At 45.6% G+C, this 17,666-nt stretch overlaps 1 protein-coding gene across 18 annotated transcripts in view; it reads right to left on the bottom strand.

The window, feature by feature from the left end:
- Dock9 (dedicator of cytokinesis 9) overlaps window positions 1-17,666 on the bottom strand; it is a 362,490-nt gene that overhangs the window by 116,950 nt on the left and 227,874 nt on the right. For all 18 annotated transcript variants that reach the window (XM_045145642.1, XM_045145649.1, XM_045145646.1 and 15 more), the window contains exons 10-21: window positions 15,991-16,065; window positions 13,745-13,885; window positions 12,071-12,271; window positions 11,381-11,503; window positions 9,770-9,852; window positions 9,089-9,211; window positions 4,686-4,765; window positions 4,406-4,593; window positions 4,029-4,094; window positions 2,249-2,341; window positions 506-629; window positions 16-137 (exon numbers count right to left, since the gene is read on the bottom strand). In XM_045145642.1, coding sequence (XP_045001577.1) covers window positions 16-137; window positions 506-629; window positions 2,249-2,341; window positions 4,029-4,094; window positions 4,406-4,593; window positions 4,686-4,765; window positions 9,089-9,211; window positions 9,770-9,852; window positions 11,381-11,503; window positions 12,071-12,271; window positions 13,745-13,885; window positions 15,991-16,065 — 1,419 coding nt within the window. The remainder of the gene's footprint in view (window positions 1-15; window positions 138-505; window positions 630-2,248; window positions 2,342-4,028; window positions 4,095-4,405; window positions 4,594-4,685; window positions 4,766-9,088; window positions 9,212-9,769; window positions 9,853-11,380; window positions 11,504-12,070; window positions 12,272-13,744; window positions 13,886-15,990; window positions 16,066-17,666) is intronic.

Here is a 17,666-nt window from a genome sequence, read left to right as displayed (position 1 = left end):
TAAAAAATCTTATACCCTGCCCATGCCAAGCTCCTGGTAGCCAAGGTAGCCAGCGGGAAGATTCGCCGAAACAGGGATGTGCTGCTCATTAGTCACTACCCTTCCATCCTTCAGGAGAGGAAGCCAGGAGTATCCAACTGTTGACAGCAAAGAACAGAAAAAGAAAAAAAAAAAAAAATCCACTGTGAGCGCATGAAGCCACAAGGGAGAAAGCCACCGAGAACCCATCTGGTGTTCAGCAAATGTCACCATCAGTCCGAGTGAGAAAGGAAAAGGGCCTTGAGCGAGGCCTCCTCAGCACATTTTCCACAAGGTGCCTCAGCCTCTCTGGGGTTAGCATTCCAGACATGGACATATGTAGCCCAGGCATGCTATTTTCATGCTACCTATAAACTTCAACAAAGCCCTTCTGCCACAGTATGCAAATAGAGAATCAAAGCACAGTGTAAGATCTAATGTGCCAATTCTCCAAGAGCAAAGGGACGGAGAGATGGAGATGGCCAACCTTGGGTCTCCACAACGTCCTTCTTTTTGGTACTGCCTTTGCTGGAGTTATCACAGCTGACGTGGAAGAACGTGAACAGCAAGTGGTGCTTTTCATGCAGCTGGGGGGGCAACTCCAGCTTAATCTGCAAGAAAGACAAAAATCACAATCTTTCATATAGATGGGGGGGACGGGACTCCAGCTTAATCTGCAAGAAAGACAGTATCACAATCTTTTCGGGGAGGGGGGAAAAATCACAGCTTAATCTTCACAGAACACCATAAAACAATCTTTCCTCTTTAAAATATTTTCTTTTTCTTTATTTATTTGAGAGAGAGAAGTAGGCACCAGTAAATCGAATATGGCAATACAGAGGGATGTCCCGTGGCTCTCACACTTCTTACCATATATAATACACATGATGGGAAACATTGTCAATTGATTGCTTTATGTTATTGAAAGGTCTACCATCAACAGTAGGCTATTCATAAGGAAATCGTGGCGGGATTCAAAAGTTATACATGGGGAGGAGGACATGTGGTCCCAAAGTGCTCCAGAGTCAACTGTGCACTGTAATTCCATATAAGAAAACCCAATGGGGCTGGAGAGATGTCTTAGCAGCTAAGGCGCTTGTTTGCAAAGCCTAAGGTCCCATCTAAGGCAGATGCACAAGGGGTCACAAGCATGCAAGATAGATTGCACATATGTGCAAGGTGGAGCCCATGTCTACACTTTGATTATAGTGGCTGGAGGTCCTACCCCACCAATTTTCTCTCTCTCTTTCTCTCTCTTTAACATAAAAGAAAAGGCCAGTCTGATGGCTTGCCTCAAAAAAAAAAAGAGACAAGACAAGAAAAGGAAAGATAGCCGGGCGTGGGGGCGCACGCCTTTAATCCCAGCACTCGGGAGGCAGAGGTAGGATTGCCATGAGTTCAAGGCCACCCTGAGACTACATAGTGAATTCCAGGTCAGCCTGGGCTAGACTGAGACTCTACCTCAAAAAATCAAAAAACCAAAAGAAAACAGAAAAGGAAAGAAAAACCAATGACATGAAGGCAGAGTCCCAGGTCTAACAACAGCTATGCTCAAGTATGAATTTGAAAGAATACATCCCAGAATATTAACTGTTAGCAAGGGAGCAGTTACAACTTTTCCCCATTACGTGCAAGTTAGAAGTTTTATTTATTTTGGGTCTCACTCTAGCCCAGGCTGACCTGGAATTCACTATGTAGTCTCAGGGTGGCCTCGAACTCACGACGATCCTCCTACCTCTGCCTCCCGAGTGCTGGGATTAAAGGCGTGCGCCCCCACGCCCAGCTTACAAGTTTTCTTTTGTAATACTAAAAACGTTGTTTTACTAGCTGGGATACGTGTACAGCGAATACTTCGACACTCATTTCCATTGCTCTTACTTTAGTGTGGGTGTACAGCGGCTCTTGAATCCGGCCGTACCATCCAAATAACTTGAAGTTCCCCTGAAAAACTGGTCAAACTGGGTTTCCTCTTAAAAACATCACTCACTGGGCTGGAGAGATGGCTTAGTGGTTAAGCGCTTGCCTGTGAAGCCTAAGGACCCCGGTTCGAGGCTCGGTTCCCCAGGACCCACGTTAGCCAGATGCACAAGGGGGCGCACGCGTCTGGAGTTCGTTTGCAGAGGCTGGAAGCCCTGGCGCGCCCATTCTCTCTCTCTCCCTCTATCTGTCTTTCTCTCTGTGTCTGTCGCTCTCAAATAAATAAATTAAAAAAAAAAAACACATCACTCACCTCGTCATAAAATTCTGGGTTCTGGTGATGGTGTAAGACCGCAGCGAAGGCGCTTCTTGTGAACACTGGGCCGCCGGGTCTGCCGTAAATGCACTGCAAACGAGTCCGCAAGCGCAGAGACAGGCTCGATCAGCGCAGTAAGAAATCACACTCGGATATGCTATAAAAACCAGGTGCCCCCCCTGGCACAAACCTAACCCCCTCAGAGATATTTCTTCCGCCTATGAGATGCTAAAGCCTGCAAGCCACTTACTGCCAGAGTGGCTCCAGGCCGGTGCATCTGCTCCTTCCCACTCCTCCAGGCCTGGAAGACCCTTCTTACTGTTCTTTCCACATCTCCCAATGGTGTTTAGACACGCCCTCTCTGTCCGCATGCCCTTGGCTATGTGCACCAAGCAAGCACATGCGTATCCTCCAAGAAGTGGCTTACACTTTGATCTCTGTCCTCTCAGCACCGGTGTGGGCTAATGATTCATTTCTGCCCAGCTAGAGAGTCAATCAATTAAAAAAAATTTTTTTTTGTTGTTTTAATTTATTTATTTGAGAGTGACAGACACAGAGAGAAAGACAGATAGAGGGAGAGAGAATGGGAGCACCAGGGCCTCCAGCCTCTGCAAACGAACTCCAGACGCGTGCGCCCCCTTGTGCATCTGGCTAACGTGGGACCTGGGGAACCGAGCCTCGAACCGGGGCCCTTAGGCTTCACAGGCAAGCGCTTAACCGCTAAGCCATCTCTCCAGCCCGAGAGTCAATCAATTTTGATTGCAACAGGGAAGATAGCTCAGTTGGCATAGTGCTTATCTTGCAAGAATGAGAACCTGAATTTGATCCCCAGTACCTGTTTAAAAAAAATTCCAAGGGGCTGGAGAGATGGCTTAGCGGTTAAGCGCTTGCCTGCGAAGCCTAAGGACCCTGATTCAAGGTTCGATTCCCCAGAACCCATGTTAGCCAGATGCACAAGAGGGCGCACGCGTCTGCAGTGGCTAGAGGCCCCGGCGTGCCCATTCTCTCTCTCTCTATCTGCCTCTTGTTCTCTCTGTCTGTTGCTCTCAAATAAATAAACAAAAATAAAAATAAAATTCCAGGCATGGGACTAGAGAGATGGCTCAGCAGTTTAGTGAGGGCCAGCTGGCTGGAGAAGATCTGAGAGTATTTGAGTGTGAACCTCCAAAGCCCCATTAAAGATCTGGGTGTGGCCACACACATGCCTGTAACCACAGTCTTGTAGGGGAACAGAGACTTGGGAATTGCCAAAGCTCAGGGAATAAAGGGGGAACAACAAAAAAAAAAAAGGTGGGGGCTGGAGAGATGGCTTAGCGGTTAAGCGCTTGCCTGTGAAGCCTAAGGACCCTGGTTCGAGGCTCGGTTCCCCAGGTCCCACGTTAGCCATATGCACAAGGGGGCGCACGCGTCTGGAGTTTGTTTGCAGAGGCTGGAAGCCCTGGCGCGTCCATTCTCTCTCTCTCCCTCTATCTGTCTTTCTCTCTGTGTCTGTCGCTCTCAAATAAATAAATAAATAAATTTAAAAATAAATAAATAAATCAATAAATAAAGGAAAGAATTTCAATCCCTAAAGAGAATGGCAAAACAGGTTGAGAATTTAAGTACTACATAGTCTCTAAGAGATGGCATATGCAGCTATGTGGCATAGTATCATTTATTTTTGGTTTGTGCCAACTAAGATATGTCAAGTTTCTGTCGTTGTACAACGCCATGCAAATAGATTTTTAAAGTGGAGCAGTCAGAAGTCTACAGGTAAATCTATAAATGAAAAACAAACCTTCAGGGGCTGGGAGTCCTCCTCGTCTGAGTCTTTGAACTCAATGCAAATAGCAATATTCCTTGCCTGCAGCAATATTTAAAAGAAAAAGAATATTTAAAAGAACAAGGACAAGAGGCCAGAATATGTAAATATGTATAAAAGAATATGGAAGTATACTCTCTCCTCTCTCCCTCCAATAAATAAATAAATAAATAAATAATATATTTTTAAGGGCTGGAGAGATGGCTTAGCAGTGAAGGTGCTTACCTGCGAAGTCTAAGGACCCACGTTCGATCCCCCAGGACCCCAGGGGAGGGGAAAAAAAAAAGAATATGGAAGCAAAATACTTACGGAGAGTTCAATATAAACAACGGAAGCTCTGTCCTTACACTCACCTTGGCAAACGTCTTCTGACTGTCATACTTCAAGTACTTAGGGTAAACGTACAGGTGATTGTTGTACACTGTGTAAGGCTGAGTGTGTCTGGGTATACAGGGAACAAATTCCTCTACTTCAAACGTGATTGGGATTTTCGGACAGGTTTCAAACTGCTTCATGGGAATGTAGGATGAATTAACATAATCTGAAAAGATATTCCAAACCATACCAACTGAAGTACAAGCTCTACAGAGCCAAATTATGGTTGTTTATTCCATAACAATAGTTAACACTTACTGGGGAAGTCTGAGGAAACGTTATCAATTGTAATGTCCAAGTTGCCTAGAATCACTGGAAGTTTAGACATTTTCTCAGGTCTGTAAGCAAAAGAGGAGAAAAATCAAATGTTATGAATTAACTTCACAGTGAAAGCTGCATTTCAGAACGTTTCTAAGAGAAGGACATGCCAATATCATGTCTGCTACAAAGATAAACTTTAACTTGTTTTTGGCTTTTTGTTTTTTGGGGTAGGGTCTTGCTCTGGTCCAGGCTGACTAGAAGTTACTATGTAGTCTCAGGCTGGCCTCAAACTCACAGTGATCATCCTACCTTTGCCTCCTAAGTGCTGAGATTAAAGGTGTGTGCCACCACACCCAGCTAAATTAAAACTTTTTAGTAGCCATATGTAAAAATATACAGGTAAACATTTCTTTTTTCTTTTTTTTTTTTAAATTATTTATTTATTTATTTGAGGGCGACAGACACAGAGAGAAAGACAGATAGAGGGAGAGAGAGAATGGGCGCGCCAGGGCTTCCAGCCTCTGCAAACGAACTCCAGACGCGTGAGCCCCCTTGTGCATCTGGCTAACGTGGGACCTGGGGAACCGAGCCTCGAACTGGGGTCCTTAGGCTTCACAGGCAAGCGCTTAACCGCTAAGCCATCTCTCCAGCCCATTTTTTTTTTCTTTTTTTTTTGAGGTAGGGTCTCTCTCTAGTCCAAGCTGACCTGGAATTAACTTGTAGTTTTAGGGTGGCCTCGAACTCATGGAGATCCTCCCACCCCTGCCTCCCGAGTGCTGGGATTAAAGGTGTGCGCCACCACACCCAGCTAAACATTTCAATAATTTACAAACTCTCAACTCAAATTCCTAACTCTTTTCACAGGCTTTACTACCATGTAATATGTCTGTGTCCTGGATTTTGACAATTATGGTTTCAGACTTTGGAATCTGATTTTATTTTTGTCTGATGAAATTTCATTTTATATTTAAGTAACTTATAGTTGATTAAAATCCTCTTAAGTCCAAGTTTGATGTAGCTACCTTCTCATTGTTGGGACAAAGCACCCGATCAAAAGAAGTGTATGAGTGACAGGAAAGGGTTTATTTAGGCTTATAGTCTCAGGAGGAAGCTTCACGAAGGCAGGAGACAACATGGAACAAGCAGAGGCTGGACATCACCCCTGCCACAGCAGGTGGACAACAGCATCAGAAGAGCCAGCCAAGTTCTTGCAAGGTTGAGCTGGCCAGAACACCCCTAAGCCTTCGCCCAACAACACATCCCCTCCAGCAAGGCTCCACCTCCCAAACTGCCATCAGTTGGGGACCAAGCATTCAGAACACAAAGAGTTTGTGGGAAGGGGGGAACATCTGACTCAAACTGCTGCAAGGTTTTTTTTTTAATATTTTTGTTCATTTTTATTTATTTATTTGAGAGTGACAGAGACAGAAAGAGGCAGAGAGAGAGAGAGAGAGAGAGAGAGAGGGAGAGAATGGGCATGCCAGGGCTTCCAGCCACTGCAAACGAACTCCAGACGCGTGCGCCTCCTTGTGCATCTGGCTAAAATGGGTCCTGGGGGATCAAGCCTCGAACTGGGGTCCTTAGGCTTCACAGGCAAGCACTTAACCGCTAAGCCATCTCTCCAGCCCAAACTGCTGCAAGGTTTTAATATCAACTGTGTTTGAGATTCCCAAGAGCTTTGCTTCATGAAGACATTTCATCAATATGTTATATTCTCATAAACATTATTGATGAAAGTATTATTCTGCAGAGTATTGTCAAGAACAGGCCTCTTTCCATCATCCCCAGAGGCCTGTTTCCAGATGGACACGAGCCCATCAATCACTTCCTGCCAGCCATCGAACGATCGCCTGCACACAGGTACAGCACCTCTCTGACATGTCCCTAGGATATCCTGACGTGTACCCATGGCAGATGCGTTCGGCTGAAGATTCTGCACTTTTCTACGGAACCAGCTTAGCAAACCGATTTCAAGGAGAACGGTGGCTAGTGAAGGGTCAATAGCCTTCCCTGTAAACTAAAGGGAACTAAAGAGTTAACTAAAGAGTGGGCAATAGAGAAGCCACAGGAGGTATTGGGCCTCATTAAGTTTGACACCTTGAAGGACCAGAGACCATCTGGGTATCCTCCCTTAAACAATCCTGGCTGAAGAAGCCTATTCTGAAGGAGGACCCAACAGCTACAAGTTCCTTATCTACTGCACCCGGTACAGCCTGTTTTTCTTAGGATCCTCTGGGTACGTCTGAACCCCAGCTGGGCTCGGTGCTTCAGCCTTCATCCCACGGGAAGGCTGCTGCCCCTCGCTGTTCCTCTCAATAAACAGTCTGTAGAGATCAAGTCCTGTGTTCTCTTTTGCTTTTCTCTTGCACTTTCCTTACACAAGGCGACCTATTCCTTGAGAAGAGCGCCGGCATATAAGCTCTTCGTAAGCACCTGCTCAACAGCGCCTTTGATCGCGTTGTGCGAGAACATCAAAGCTCGGGGGGCCAAGAGGCTGGGCCTGCGGTTGTATTCCCAACATCAGAATGTCCCTAACTTCCTGTCTTAAAGGGTCCCCTGATGTTACTGTTGTGGAAGTCTCCTGGGTAACCTCTCGGCCTGTCTCAGACAACTGTTCATCTTGGGCGGGAGGGATGGCTCAGTGGTTAGTTACTCATCCTGTCTTAAGACAATTGTTCACCTTGGGCGGGAGAGATGGCTCAGTGGTTAGATGAGCTTCCTTCACAAGCGTGAGGGGGCCTCAGAGCCCATGACGTTGGATCTCCAGAACCCATATGAACCGCCACATGCAGCCGTATCCCCAGTGCTGTGGGGAGCAGGCAAAGCTCAGTAAGAGACTCCCCTCGCAGAGAGAACACGGGAGGATGAGTGATGGATTGGAACACCCCCTGTTCTTCAGCAGTCACGGACAAGCCGGGGGAGCATACGGGGCACCAGCACAGACATATGCACACATTACATACACGCACACACATCACACCACACAGACGACACATGTGAATTTAATTACATCTTGTAGAAGAAAATATTCACTAGCAACTTTGCTGTCACTTATTTTTAGCTCACATATGACTGAAAGGAATTTGGTATCTATTTGTTTAATAAAAAAAAAATGACTGAATATATGCCTATGAGACAAGCCAATATGCATGTGGTGGTTTGGTTCAGGGGTCCCCCATAAACAGGTGTTCTGAATGCTAGTCTCCCCAGCTGATGGCAATTGGAAATTAATGCCTTCTGGAGGCAGTGTATTGTTGGGGGCAGGCTTATGGGTGTTACAGCCAGTTTCCCCGTGCCAATGTTTGGCACATTCTCCTGTTGCTATTGTCCAACTTCTGCCTGCTAAATATAAGGACTGGACAAGCTAGTTATTATCTTTTCTCTATCCCACACTTGCTTAATAGTACCATGAGTCAATTGACCTGGCAAGGCTGAATCCTGTCATAGGTGGCTACTAGCCTCCCCCCCTTCCCCCCCTAACACCCAGCCAGGACACCTAGGTCTGATAACTCGGATTTCTGATGACTTGACCTAATCTCCTTCTACCTGTGTCCTCCTGCAGGGGCTTTGGGGGCGACGTTTTCATCTCTCTTTTTTTTTTTACATTTAATTTTCATTTATTTGAGAGCAACAGACAGAGAGAGAAAGAGGCAGATAAAGAGGGAGAATGGGCGCGCCAGGGCTTCCAGCCTCTGCAAACGAACTCCAGACGCGTGCGCCCCCTTGTGCATCTGGCTAACGTGGATACTGGGGAATCCAGCCTCGAACCGGAGTCCTTAGGCTTCACAGGCAAGCACTTAACCTCTAAGCCATCTGTCCAGTCCCTTTTCCATCTCTTGACAGAGTCCGCCCATAGTCTCCTTCCAACCCAAGCACATCTCTACCCTGAATCCATCCCTCTCATCACACCCCCCCAAACACCCAGTACAGAATTCAAATGGATTGGGTGACTGCTAATTTGGGACCTTTTCTTCCTCCCCTGGGAGTTAAGGAAACCTTCTACCCACACCCCTCCCACCCATCCCCTGTGACATCTTAGTTACACAATTTACACAATTTTTCCTGCCTCTCGCTTGCACCGCACCAACTCTATTGCTCAGAAAGGCTTTAAGGGCTGGAGAGATGGTTTAGTGGTTAGGTGCTTGCCTGTGAAGCCTAAGGACCCCGGTTCGAGGCTCGGTTCCCCAGGTCCCATGTTAGCCAGATGCACAAGGGGGCGCACGCGTCTGGAATTCATCTGCAGTGGCTGGAGGCTCTGGCGCGCCCATTCTCTCTCTCTCTCTCTCTCTCTCTCTCTACCTCTTTCTCTGTCTGTTGCTCTCAAATAAATAAATAAAAATAAACCAAAAAAATTTTAAAAAAAGAATTAAAAAAAAAAAAAGAAAGGCTTTAAAACTCACTTCCGAAAGTCTGCAAGCAGCTTGAGCACGTCCTCGTTGGATAGCTTGTTGCTATCTTGCCTGTAGACTGCAGAAAACCTGGCATTTCTGTCAAGGTTCCCGGATGTGTCCTTAAACAACGTCCTAAAACAACAAAAACAACATTTCAGGGCTTGGTTTCCAAAGGACCCAAACAAACCCATCGCTTAACTCTGGTTTCTATGTACAGACTAACTGTCATTCCTTTGGCTGCAGCCAACAGAAATCTCATTATCTAAAAATGCAGAAAATATTAATGAGGACGTCCCCAACTAACTCAATTTACCCAGAACACAGTTCCGGCTAAAGGCTTCTGCTTAGAAAACAACATACACATTCAAATGTGGAAGAAGGAAAAAGCAGAGAGAGAGAGAGAAAGAGAGAGAGAGAGAGTCCACAGTGGGCCTCCAGCTAGCTCCCGCTTTCAGCTAGAGGCACATGGCTGCAGCCTGGAATCCCTTCACAACCAACTTCCTGCTGACCTAACCTGTACCAGACAGCTACTCTCTGGCCAGCATCTCTCCTCTCTGTCCTTGCCTTTTCACATTTGGGGCTTAACTTAGAATCAAGATGACCAATGACTTATGATGATAAACAGAATAGGCCTCTCCATCCATCCATCCATCCATCTCTATACACAAGTATTAAAAGGAATCACCTTACCTTGCTGCCCAAGCAAATGGCATTCTATACTGCCCTAGCCTTTGGCATGCCTGCTTGGCATTCTTCAGTACTTTTTGGGCAACCTGGAAGACATCAGACAGAACACCACCATGAGATCCCACATCCTGTGACTCAAGAGAACCATGATCCCAATAGCCGCCACCACGTATTCCTTAAGCAAGCTCTCACACAGCGCCCGGAGGCCTGGACAAGCACGCGCGCGGTGGTGATAATGGCTGTATTTATGCTCAGGACAGGCTATGTCCTTGGACCACTCTGGCTATGGGACACTGAGAAAGTAACACAAGTTTTGTAGGCCCATTTCCTAAAGAATTAAGAAGGTCTTAGCTAGGCGTGGTGGCACACGCCTTCAATCCCAGCACTTGGGAGGCAGAGGTAGGAGGATCGCTGTGAGTTCGAGGCCACCCTGAGACTACAGAGTTAATTCCAGGCCAGCCTGGACCAGAGTGAGACCCTACCTCAAAAGAAAAAAAAAAAAGAATTAAGAAGGTCTTAGATTATCCAGTCATCTGACCTTTAAACATTTAATAATTCTGCAATCAATAAGGACCAAAATGTGATCCCAGAATCCAAGAGGCACATCAACAGATAGGAAGAATAATGTTTGGTTGTAATATGTGAAATTTTTAATGACACAACATTGACTATTAATCTAGCAATTCCTTTGAAAATTATTTTAGGAGGTCATAAATGAAAACTAACTATCATGCTGGTAATCCCTTTGAAAACTACTTTATTATTATTATTATTATTTTGGTTTTTCAAGGTAGGGTTTCACTCTATCCCAGGCTGACCTAGAATTCATTATGGAGTCTCAGGCTGGCCTCGAACTCATGGCGATCCTCCTACCTCTGCCTCGCCAGTGCTGGGATTAAAGGTGTGTACCATCATGGCTGCTTCCTTTGAAAACTATTTTTTTTGTTTATTTTTATTTATTTATTTGAGAGCGATAGAGAGAGAAAGAGGCAGAGAGAGAGAGAGAGAGAATGGGCGCGCCAGGGCCTCCAGCCACTGCAAATGAACTCCAGACGCGTGCGCCCCCTTGTGCATCTGGCTAATGTGGGTCCTGGGGAATCGAGCCTTGAACTGGGGTCTTTAGGCTCCACAGGCAAGCGCTTAACCGCTAAGCCATCTCCCCAGCCCTGAAGTCTATTTTAAGATGTCAGGATAGATTGGCAAAATGATGTATTTTGTTTACAGGTGAAAAAAAATTTCCTTAAAAATCAGACACTTGGGAGAGAAATAGAGCAGAGAGGCAGATTAGTACATGTGGTACCCCAGGCCCATCCCCAAAACCCACAAAAGCAAATGGACACATTAAAGGAAATGAAAAATAAATAACTATGCTATGTGTTCTATAAGTTCCAGACTACAAGTAAATATGGTTTACTTATGATTCATTCAAGCATTTGTATTTTGACGTACAGGTGTTTTTCAGGTTGTTGAGGCAGAAACTCACTCTAGCCCAAGCAGGCCTCAAACTCATGACTGTCCTCCTGCCTCAGCCTCTTGGGTGCTGGGATTATGGACATGAGCTTCCAGGCCTGGCTGTCAGATCGCCTTTTATCCTCACGGACCACAGAAGCCTACCTTGGAAGAATCGGAACTCTTCATATAGGGCTCTGCGCAGTGTGTGATGCTCCCTTGGAGAACCTTCTCAATTCTGGCCACAAGAAATATATCTGGATGGGGACACGTGACTGAAAATATTCCCTAGGAGACAAACAGGTTTTCTTCAGTGACAAATGATAGTTGCACTAAACCTGCTGGCAATGAAAGGTCAAACAGCCCACTTCACAAGGAGCGCGGCAGCCAAACACACGAGGCGAGCCACAGTCCCTTGTGCACTCAGCAAGTATCTAAAAGGAATGAGAAATCCGAACCACTTCTCCCTCAGCTTGCTCCTACCATCTAATTCCATATACTGTCCATATAAATAACAGTCTAGGGCTGGAGGGATTGCTTAGTGGTTAAGGCACTTGCTTGCAAAGCCAAAGGACCCTGGTTCAATTCCCCAGGACCCACGTTAGCCAGATGCACAAGGGGGCGCACACATCTGGAGTTTGTTTGCAGTGGCTGGAGGCCCTGGCATACCCATTCTCTCTCTCTCTATCTCTATCTTTCTCTGTCAAATAAATAAATAAATAAATAAAAATAACTAAATAACAGTCTAATGACTCCACTTAGGCCTTACAGAGTCTCAGTCTGGCACGTTCAATGCATTGACACAGCATGTGCAGAATCCGTGGGAGTGGGGCCAGAGCTGGGACCAGTGCCCACCTGCTTTGGATACTGCATTGCTGCGGCGTGGAGGATGTCCTGAAGGGGAGGCGGGCTCTGGCTGCCGTTCATCAGAGGTGGAGACGTGGGGGCCAGCATCTGCCGCACCGAGAAATGGTTCAGGTCCACGTGGAAATCGGCAGAAATCTTTCGGTTGTATTTTATGTCAAACAGGGACAGAGTAACAAAGAAAGGCTCCACCTGAACAGCAACAACAAAAACAAATAATCCACAGTGGCTCCAACAGCATGGGAGGGCTGGAGAGATGGCTTAGTGGTTAAGGTGCTTGCCTGCAAAGCCTAAGGATCCAGGTTCGATTCCCAAGTACCGATGAAAGCCAGATGCACAAGGAGGCACATGCGTATGGAGTTCATTTGCAGAGACTAGAGGCCCTGGCATGCCCATTCTCTCTCCCTCTCTCTCAAATAAATAAAATATTTTCAGAAAAAAATAAATAAAAGAGGAATGATGAGAGAACTGTTTATGATTGTGGCCATACATTATTAGTGAAAGTTTTGATCCTTGTCACATAGAGAATTAGGTTATAAAACATTTGAGAAATTACACGGGGCTGGAGAGAGATGACTTAGAGGTTAAGGCACTTGCCGGCAAAGCCCAAGGATGCAGGTTCGACTCCTTAGAACCCATGTAAGCCAGATGCACATGGTGGCGCATGCGTACAGAGTTCGTTTCCAGTGGCTAGAGGCCCTGGTGTGCCTATTCTCATTCTCTCTCTCTAATGAGTAAGTAAATAAGTAAGTTCATTAATAAAAAAGAAATGAGCAAAACTATTATTTTACTTTTGTATGCGTTGCTGCCTAATGCATGCTCTACGGAAACATCAAAGATGAAATCCATCTCCTGGAACATGGGGCCCGAACCTGCTCTTATCCTTAGCCAGAAACATCTATGTCTGCTGAGCAAGCCCCCCACACCCTGATCTGGGCTCTGCACCTCTCCAGGGCTAGTTCACACCAATGCTGCCGCGCCACAGGCTACACGTGCCTCAGGGTACCCCTACCCACCCTGAGCCCTTAACAATCCTTCCACCCGCTCTTCTGCAAGGTTCCCAGAGCCACGGCAGGCCTGTTGGCAGCCCGATTTAGTATCGAGCTCTCTGCAGTCTCTGGATTTCTGCTTCGATGAGTTTTCATTGATCACCGAGAAACCTTTTTAAAAAAATCTTTAACGTATGTGTGTGTGAACATGTGTGTAGGGATAGGTATACATGTGTCACAGTGCACGTGCTGAGATCAGAGGACAGACAGGGGTGCCAGTCCTTGTCCTTCCTCCAGGTTGAGACAGGAGCTATTGTTGGTCACCGTTGGTTGGGATTACAGATGTGCACCCCTGTGTCTGGCTTTACGTGGGTTCTGGGGTCCCAACTCAGGTCATCATGCCTGCACAGCAAGCACTTTTACCCATGGTGCCATCTCCCTAGCCCAACACCTTTATTTGTAAAAAGGAAAATTACAGTAGCCGTGCTGGAGGGATGGCTTAGAGGTTAGGGTGCTTGTTGACAAAGCCAAAGGGCCCCGGTTCGATTCCCCAGTATGCACGTAAAGCCAGATACAAAAGGGGGGCGCATGCATCTGGAGTTCGTTTGCAGTGGCTAGAGGCCCTGGCACACCCATTCTCTCTCTCAAATAAATAAATATATTTTTAAACAATTACATTTGTTGTGGGTCCTTCCTCGTTTTCAGCAACACAGCACTGCAAATTGAACGACAAATCGTTGCACTTGACAAGAATTCTTTTCCCAAACTTTTCTTCAAATGGCTTCACTTCTGGCTCAGCGGATGAGAAGTCAAGCTTCTTTGAAAAGAAAACACACATATGTAAATACATGATGCTCCCATTAACCATTCCACCAGAAGTACATAAGTTTATATAGCTTATAATAATAACAATCAAATAAGTGATCACAGACTTGATGGATAATAACGTGGCATAAAATTATGGTTTGTAAGCAACCTAAAGTCCACTAACGTATGTGGAGGGATATATAAAATGCACTGCAAATGTATGAACACACAGGCACATGAACACTTTCAATGGAACAGTAGTCATCACAAGGAAATTCTGACAATATGGATGGATGGACCTTGAAAACAGTTAAGTAAAATAAGCAAGCTACAGAGGGATGAATGCTACGTGATTTCACATTTGTGAAGTTGCTAAAATAGTCACATTCAGAGACCAAAAACAGAAGAGGGACTGGGGCTACCGGAGGGCAATGGGAGATTATTATTTAAGAGAGAGAACAGAGAGTCCCGCTTGGAAAGACAGAAAAGTTCTGGACTCTGAACGTGGTATGAGAGTAAACTGATGTGTACAATAAGAATGTATTAAGCCACTGAGTTATATACTTAGAAATAGTTAAAATAAATATTATGCTATATATATTTTATCATCATAAACACTGAGATGTATATATGTACGTATGTATGTGTGTATATATGTATGCATGTATGAATGATCAGGATGTTTCTTTGCAAAACACAGAAGAATGCTTGTTATTAAAGTTAAGTGGGAGAAGTTCTATTTTTTATTATAATTTTTTTCTTTTTTTTTGTTTTTTTTTGCAGTAGGGCCTCACTCTGGCCCAGGCTGACCTGGAATTCACTATGTAATCTCAGGGTGGCCTCGAACTCAGGTGATCCTCCTACCTCTGCTTCCCGAGTGCTGGAATTAAAGGCATGCGCCACCACACCTGGCTTTTATAATTTATTTTGTTTCTTTTTATTTATTTGAGAGTGACAGAGAGAGAGAGTGAGAGAGAGAGAATGGGCACAGAGGGCCTCCAGCCACTGCAAACGAACTCCAGACACGTGCACCCCCTTGTGCATCTGGCTAACGTGGGTTCTGGGGAATTGAGCCTCGAACCGGGATCCTTTGGCTTCACAGGCGAGCGCTTAACTGCTAAGCCATCTCTCCATATATATTTAAAAAAATTTTTTAATTTATTTATTTGAGAGCAACAGACACAGAGAGAAAGACAGATAGAGGGAGAGAGAGAGAATGGACGCGCCAGGGCTTCCAGCCTCTGCAAATGAACTCCAGACGCGTGCGCCCCCTTGTGCATCTGGCTAACGTGGGACCTGGGGAACTGAGCCTCGAACCGGGGTCCTTAGGCTTCACAGGCAAGCGCTTAACCGCTAAGCCATCTCTCCAGCCCAGTTCTATTTTTAAAAAGGCTCTGCTCATTCTCTGAGCCATGCTCACTGTTAAGGGCCCCGAGGTCTTTCTGTCACATCATGTTTGCACTTTGCTGGGGACCAAGATGTGGGTCACACACGACCCAGTTTGTGCTAGGCCTGAGCCTGGACTCACTGAGAGCTTTCCTCGCCTCCTGGTGTCTACAATGACATGTGCTATTTTCTAATGGAGATTGACAACATATGATCTTTGCAGAGCTGAGAATACCCTTGGGTAAGTTTCTCCCAATATTCAAAACGTAGTGGATATTAAATATTTACAATAGCTCTGCTGTGGCAAAAACAGATTGTTTTTTATCTCTCCTTTCCCCCATCCAAGTATTCCCCCATCCAAGTACTAACCAGGCCAGACCCTGCTTAGCTTCCTTCCCAGATCAGACAAGATTGAGCATGTTCAGGGTGGTACAGCTATAGACTTTTACCCACATATTCTATAGTGTTGCTATTTGACAGTCTGAAATAAGCAAATAAACACCAAAGGTTTTTGCCTCTCCACCTACTGAGTTGAATTTTTTTTCTTTTTATTTTTTTGAGGTAGAGTTTCACTCTAGCCCAGGCTGACCTGGAATTCACTATGTAGTCTCAGGGTGGCCTTGAATTCACAGCGATCCTCCTACCTCTGCCTCCCAAGTGCTGGGATTAAAGGCGTGCGCCACCATGCCTGGCTGAGTCGAAAATTTTAAATATGAAAATAGTTCTTACCTGGGCATCTGGGTCCAAGTAAAACAGCTGGACTCGGCTTTCACTTTTCAGTTTGATTTCTGCTTCTCTGGCACTCTGACGACAAGAGAAATGAATTACATTTAGCAAAAGCCTTTTTGTACAGAGCTCTCCAAAGTCAGCCCCTCCTGAAGACGCAGGCCACTGGACCATCCTGCCTGGTCTCTGAGAGGCAGCCACATGTTGGCCACAGGCACTTAGGGGACAAAACGCTGCGGGCATGTGTGATCCACCCGTGGAAGGCTGCTGACCAACTAACTGTAGAGCCAAAATGACCCAAAGAAAGGAAAAGGAAGAATTAAACACCAAGCCATTAAGCACCAAACTGTTCAGAAATGCTTTGTAACATCATGGAACATGAGGCAGGTTTCCAACAAAAAGACAATTTAGACAGAAAGACGGGGGAAAAATAATAACATTCCAGGCTGTGTGAGAAGAATGGAGGGGATGGGTAGACAGACTAAGGGTACAAACGTCCCCAGATAGTAAAAAGAACTGAATAGGGTCTAGTCTATGACAAATGTATAGGACAGGAAAAACAAGAAAAACGGTTTCAATGGGAGGTAGAGAGAGGACTATGGAAGATCTTGAAGGCCAAAATGCTGATTCATTCCAAAATATTCACTGAGTACCTACTATATACCAGGTACTGGAGACACAACCATTAATGGACAAAGTTATGATCTCTAAGAAACACCAGCTGGGGAAAAGAGAATAAAACAGATACAAGGAGGACTGGAGAGATGGCTTAGTAGTTAAGGCATTTGCCTGCAAAGGCAAAGGATCCAAGTTCGATTCCCTAAGACCCATGTACAAAAATTAAAAATGGGTACAAGGGATGTCACAAGAAAGCACAAGAAACAGTGAGAGCTAGCCTGGATGAGGGGGTGGAGCTCACGAAGGCTCTCCTAGAGCAAGGCCCATCTTGAAAGCCCAGTTAGCCACAAGTCGTTCCGAGTCTTCATTTCTCATGCCTGGTCCCTTTAAATCGACACCCTATTCTCAGCAATCAGAGCTCTCTGCTACTCCTGGTACCTACAGGTATGCTGATGGAGCTCAGAGCAGAATGTCCTCTCTCTTCTGTCACTTGCCCCAAAGATATGAGTTACACCTCAGCCCTTGCCAAGCAGGCAGTGAGGAAGGGACCTCGTCCTCTTTAGTTCACGACTGAATAGGGTCTATTGCGACTGTATCATTGCATTTTTAAATTTTCTACTTTTTTGATTTTTCTGAGGTACGGTCTCACTCTAGCTCAGGCTGACCTGGAATTCACTATGGAGTCTCAGGGTGGCCTCGAACTCACGGCGATCCTCCCACCTCTGCCTCCCGAGTGCTGGGATTAAAGGCGTGCGCCACCGCACCTGGCTTATCACATTTCTAGCTGAGGCTCATAAGAAATCCAGCCATCTTACTACTACTTTTTAGCACTGAAATTGCTAAACTAGGTTCTTGGCAATGACTCAGACTCCCAAGATCACATTTACCCAATTGTCTACGTGTAAGCAAATGACATTTGTGACTAGCCTTCCTTAAGTGCATTTTCATGACTGAGCAAGAACGCTGCACAAGACAATGACAAAGTCCCCTGCTCCACATTTGCTGTGATGGTATCTAGGGGAGGAAAAGCTATAAGAGGTCAAGGGGCATTCTCCAAATCG

Source organism: Jaculus jaculus, chromosome 3, assembly GCF_020740685.1.
Source record: "Jaculus jaculus isolate mJacJac1 chromosome 3, mJacJac1.mat.Y.cur, whole genome shotgun sequence".
NCBI lineage: Eukaryota > Metazoa > Chordata > Mammalia > Rodentia > Dipodidae > Jaculus > Jaculus jaculus.
This window is presented reverse-complemented; position numbering and strand designations above follow the sequence as displayed.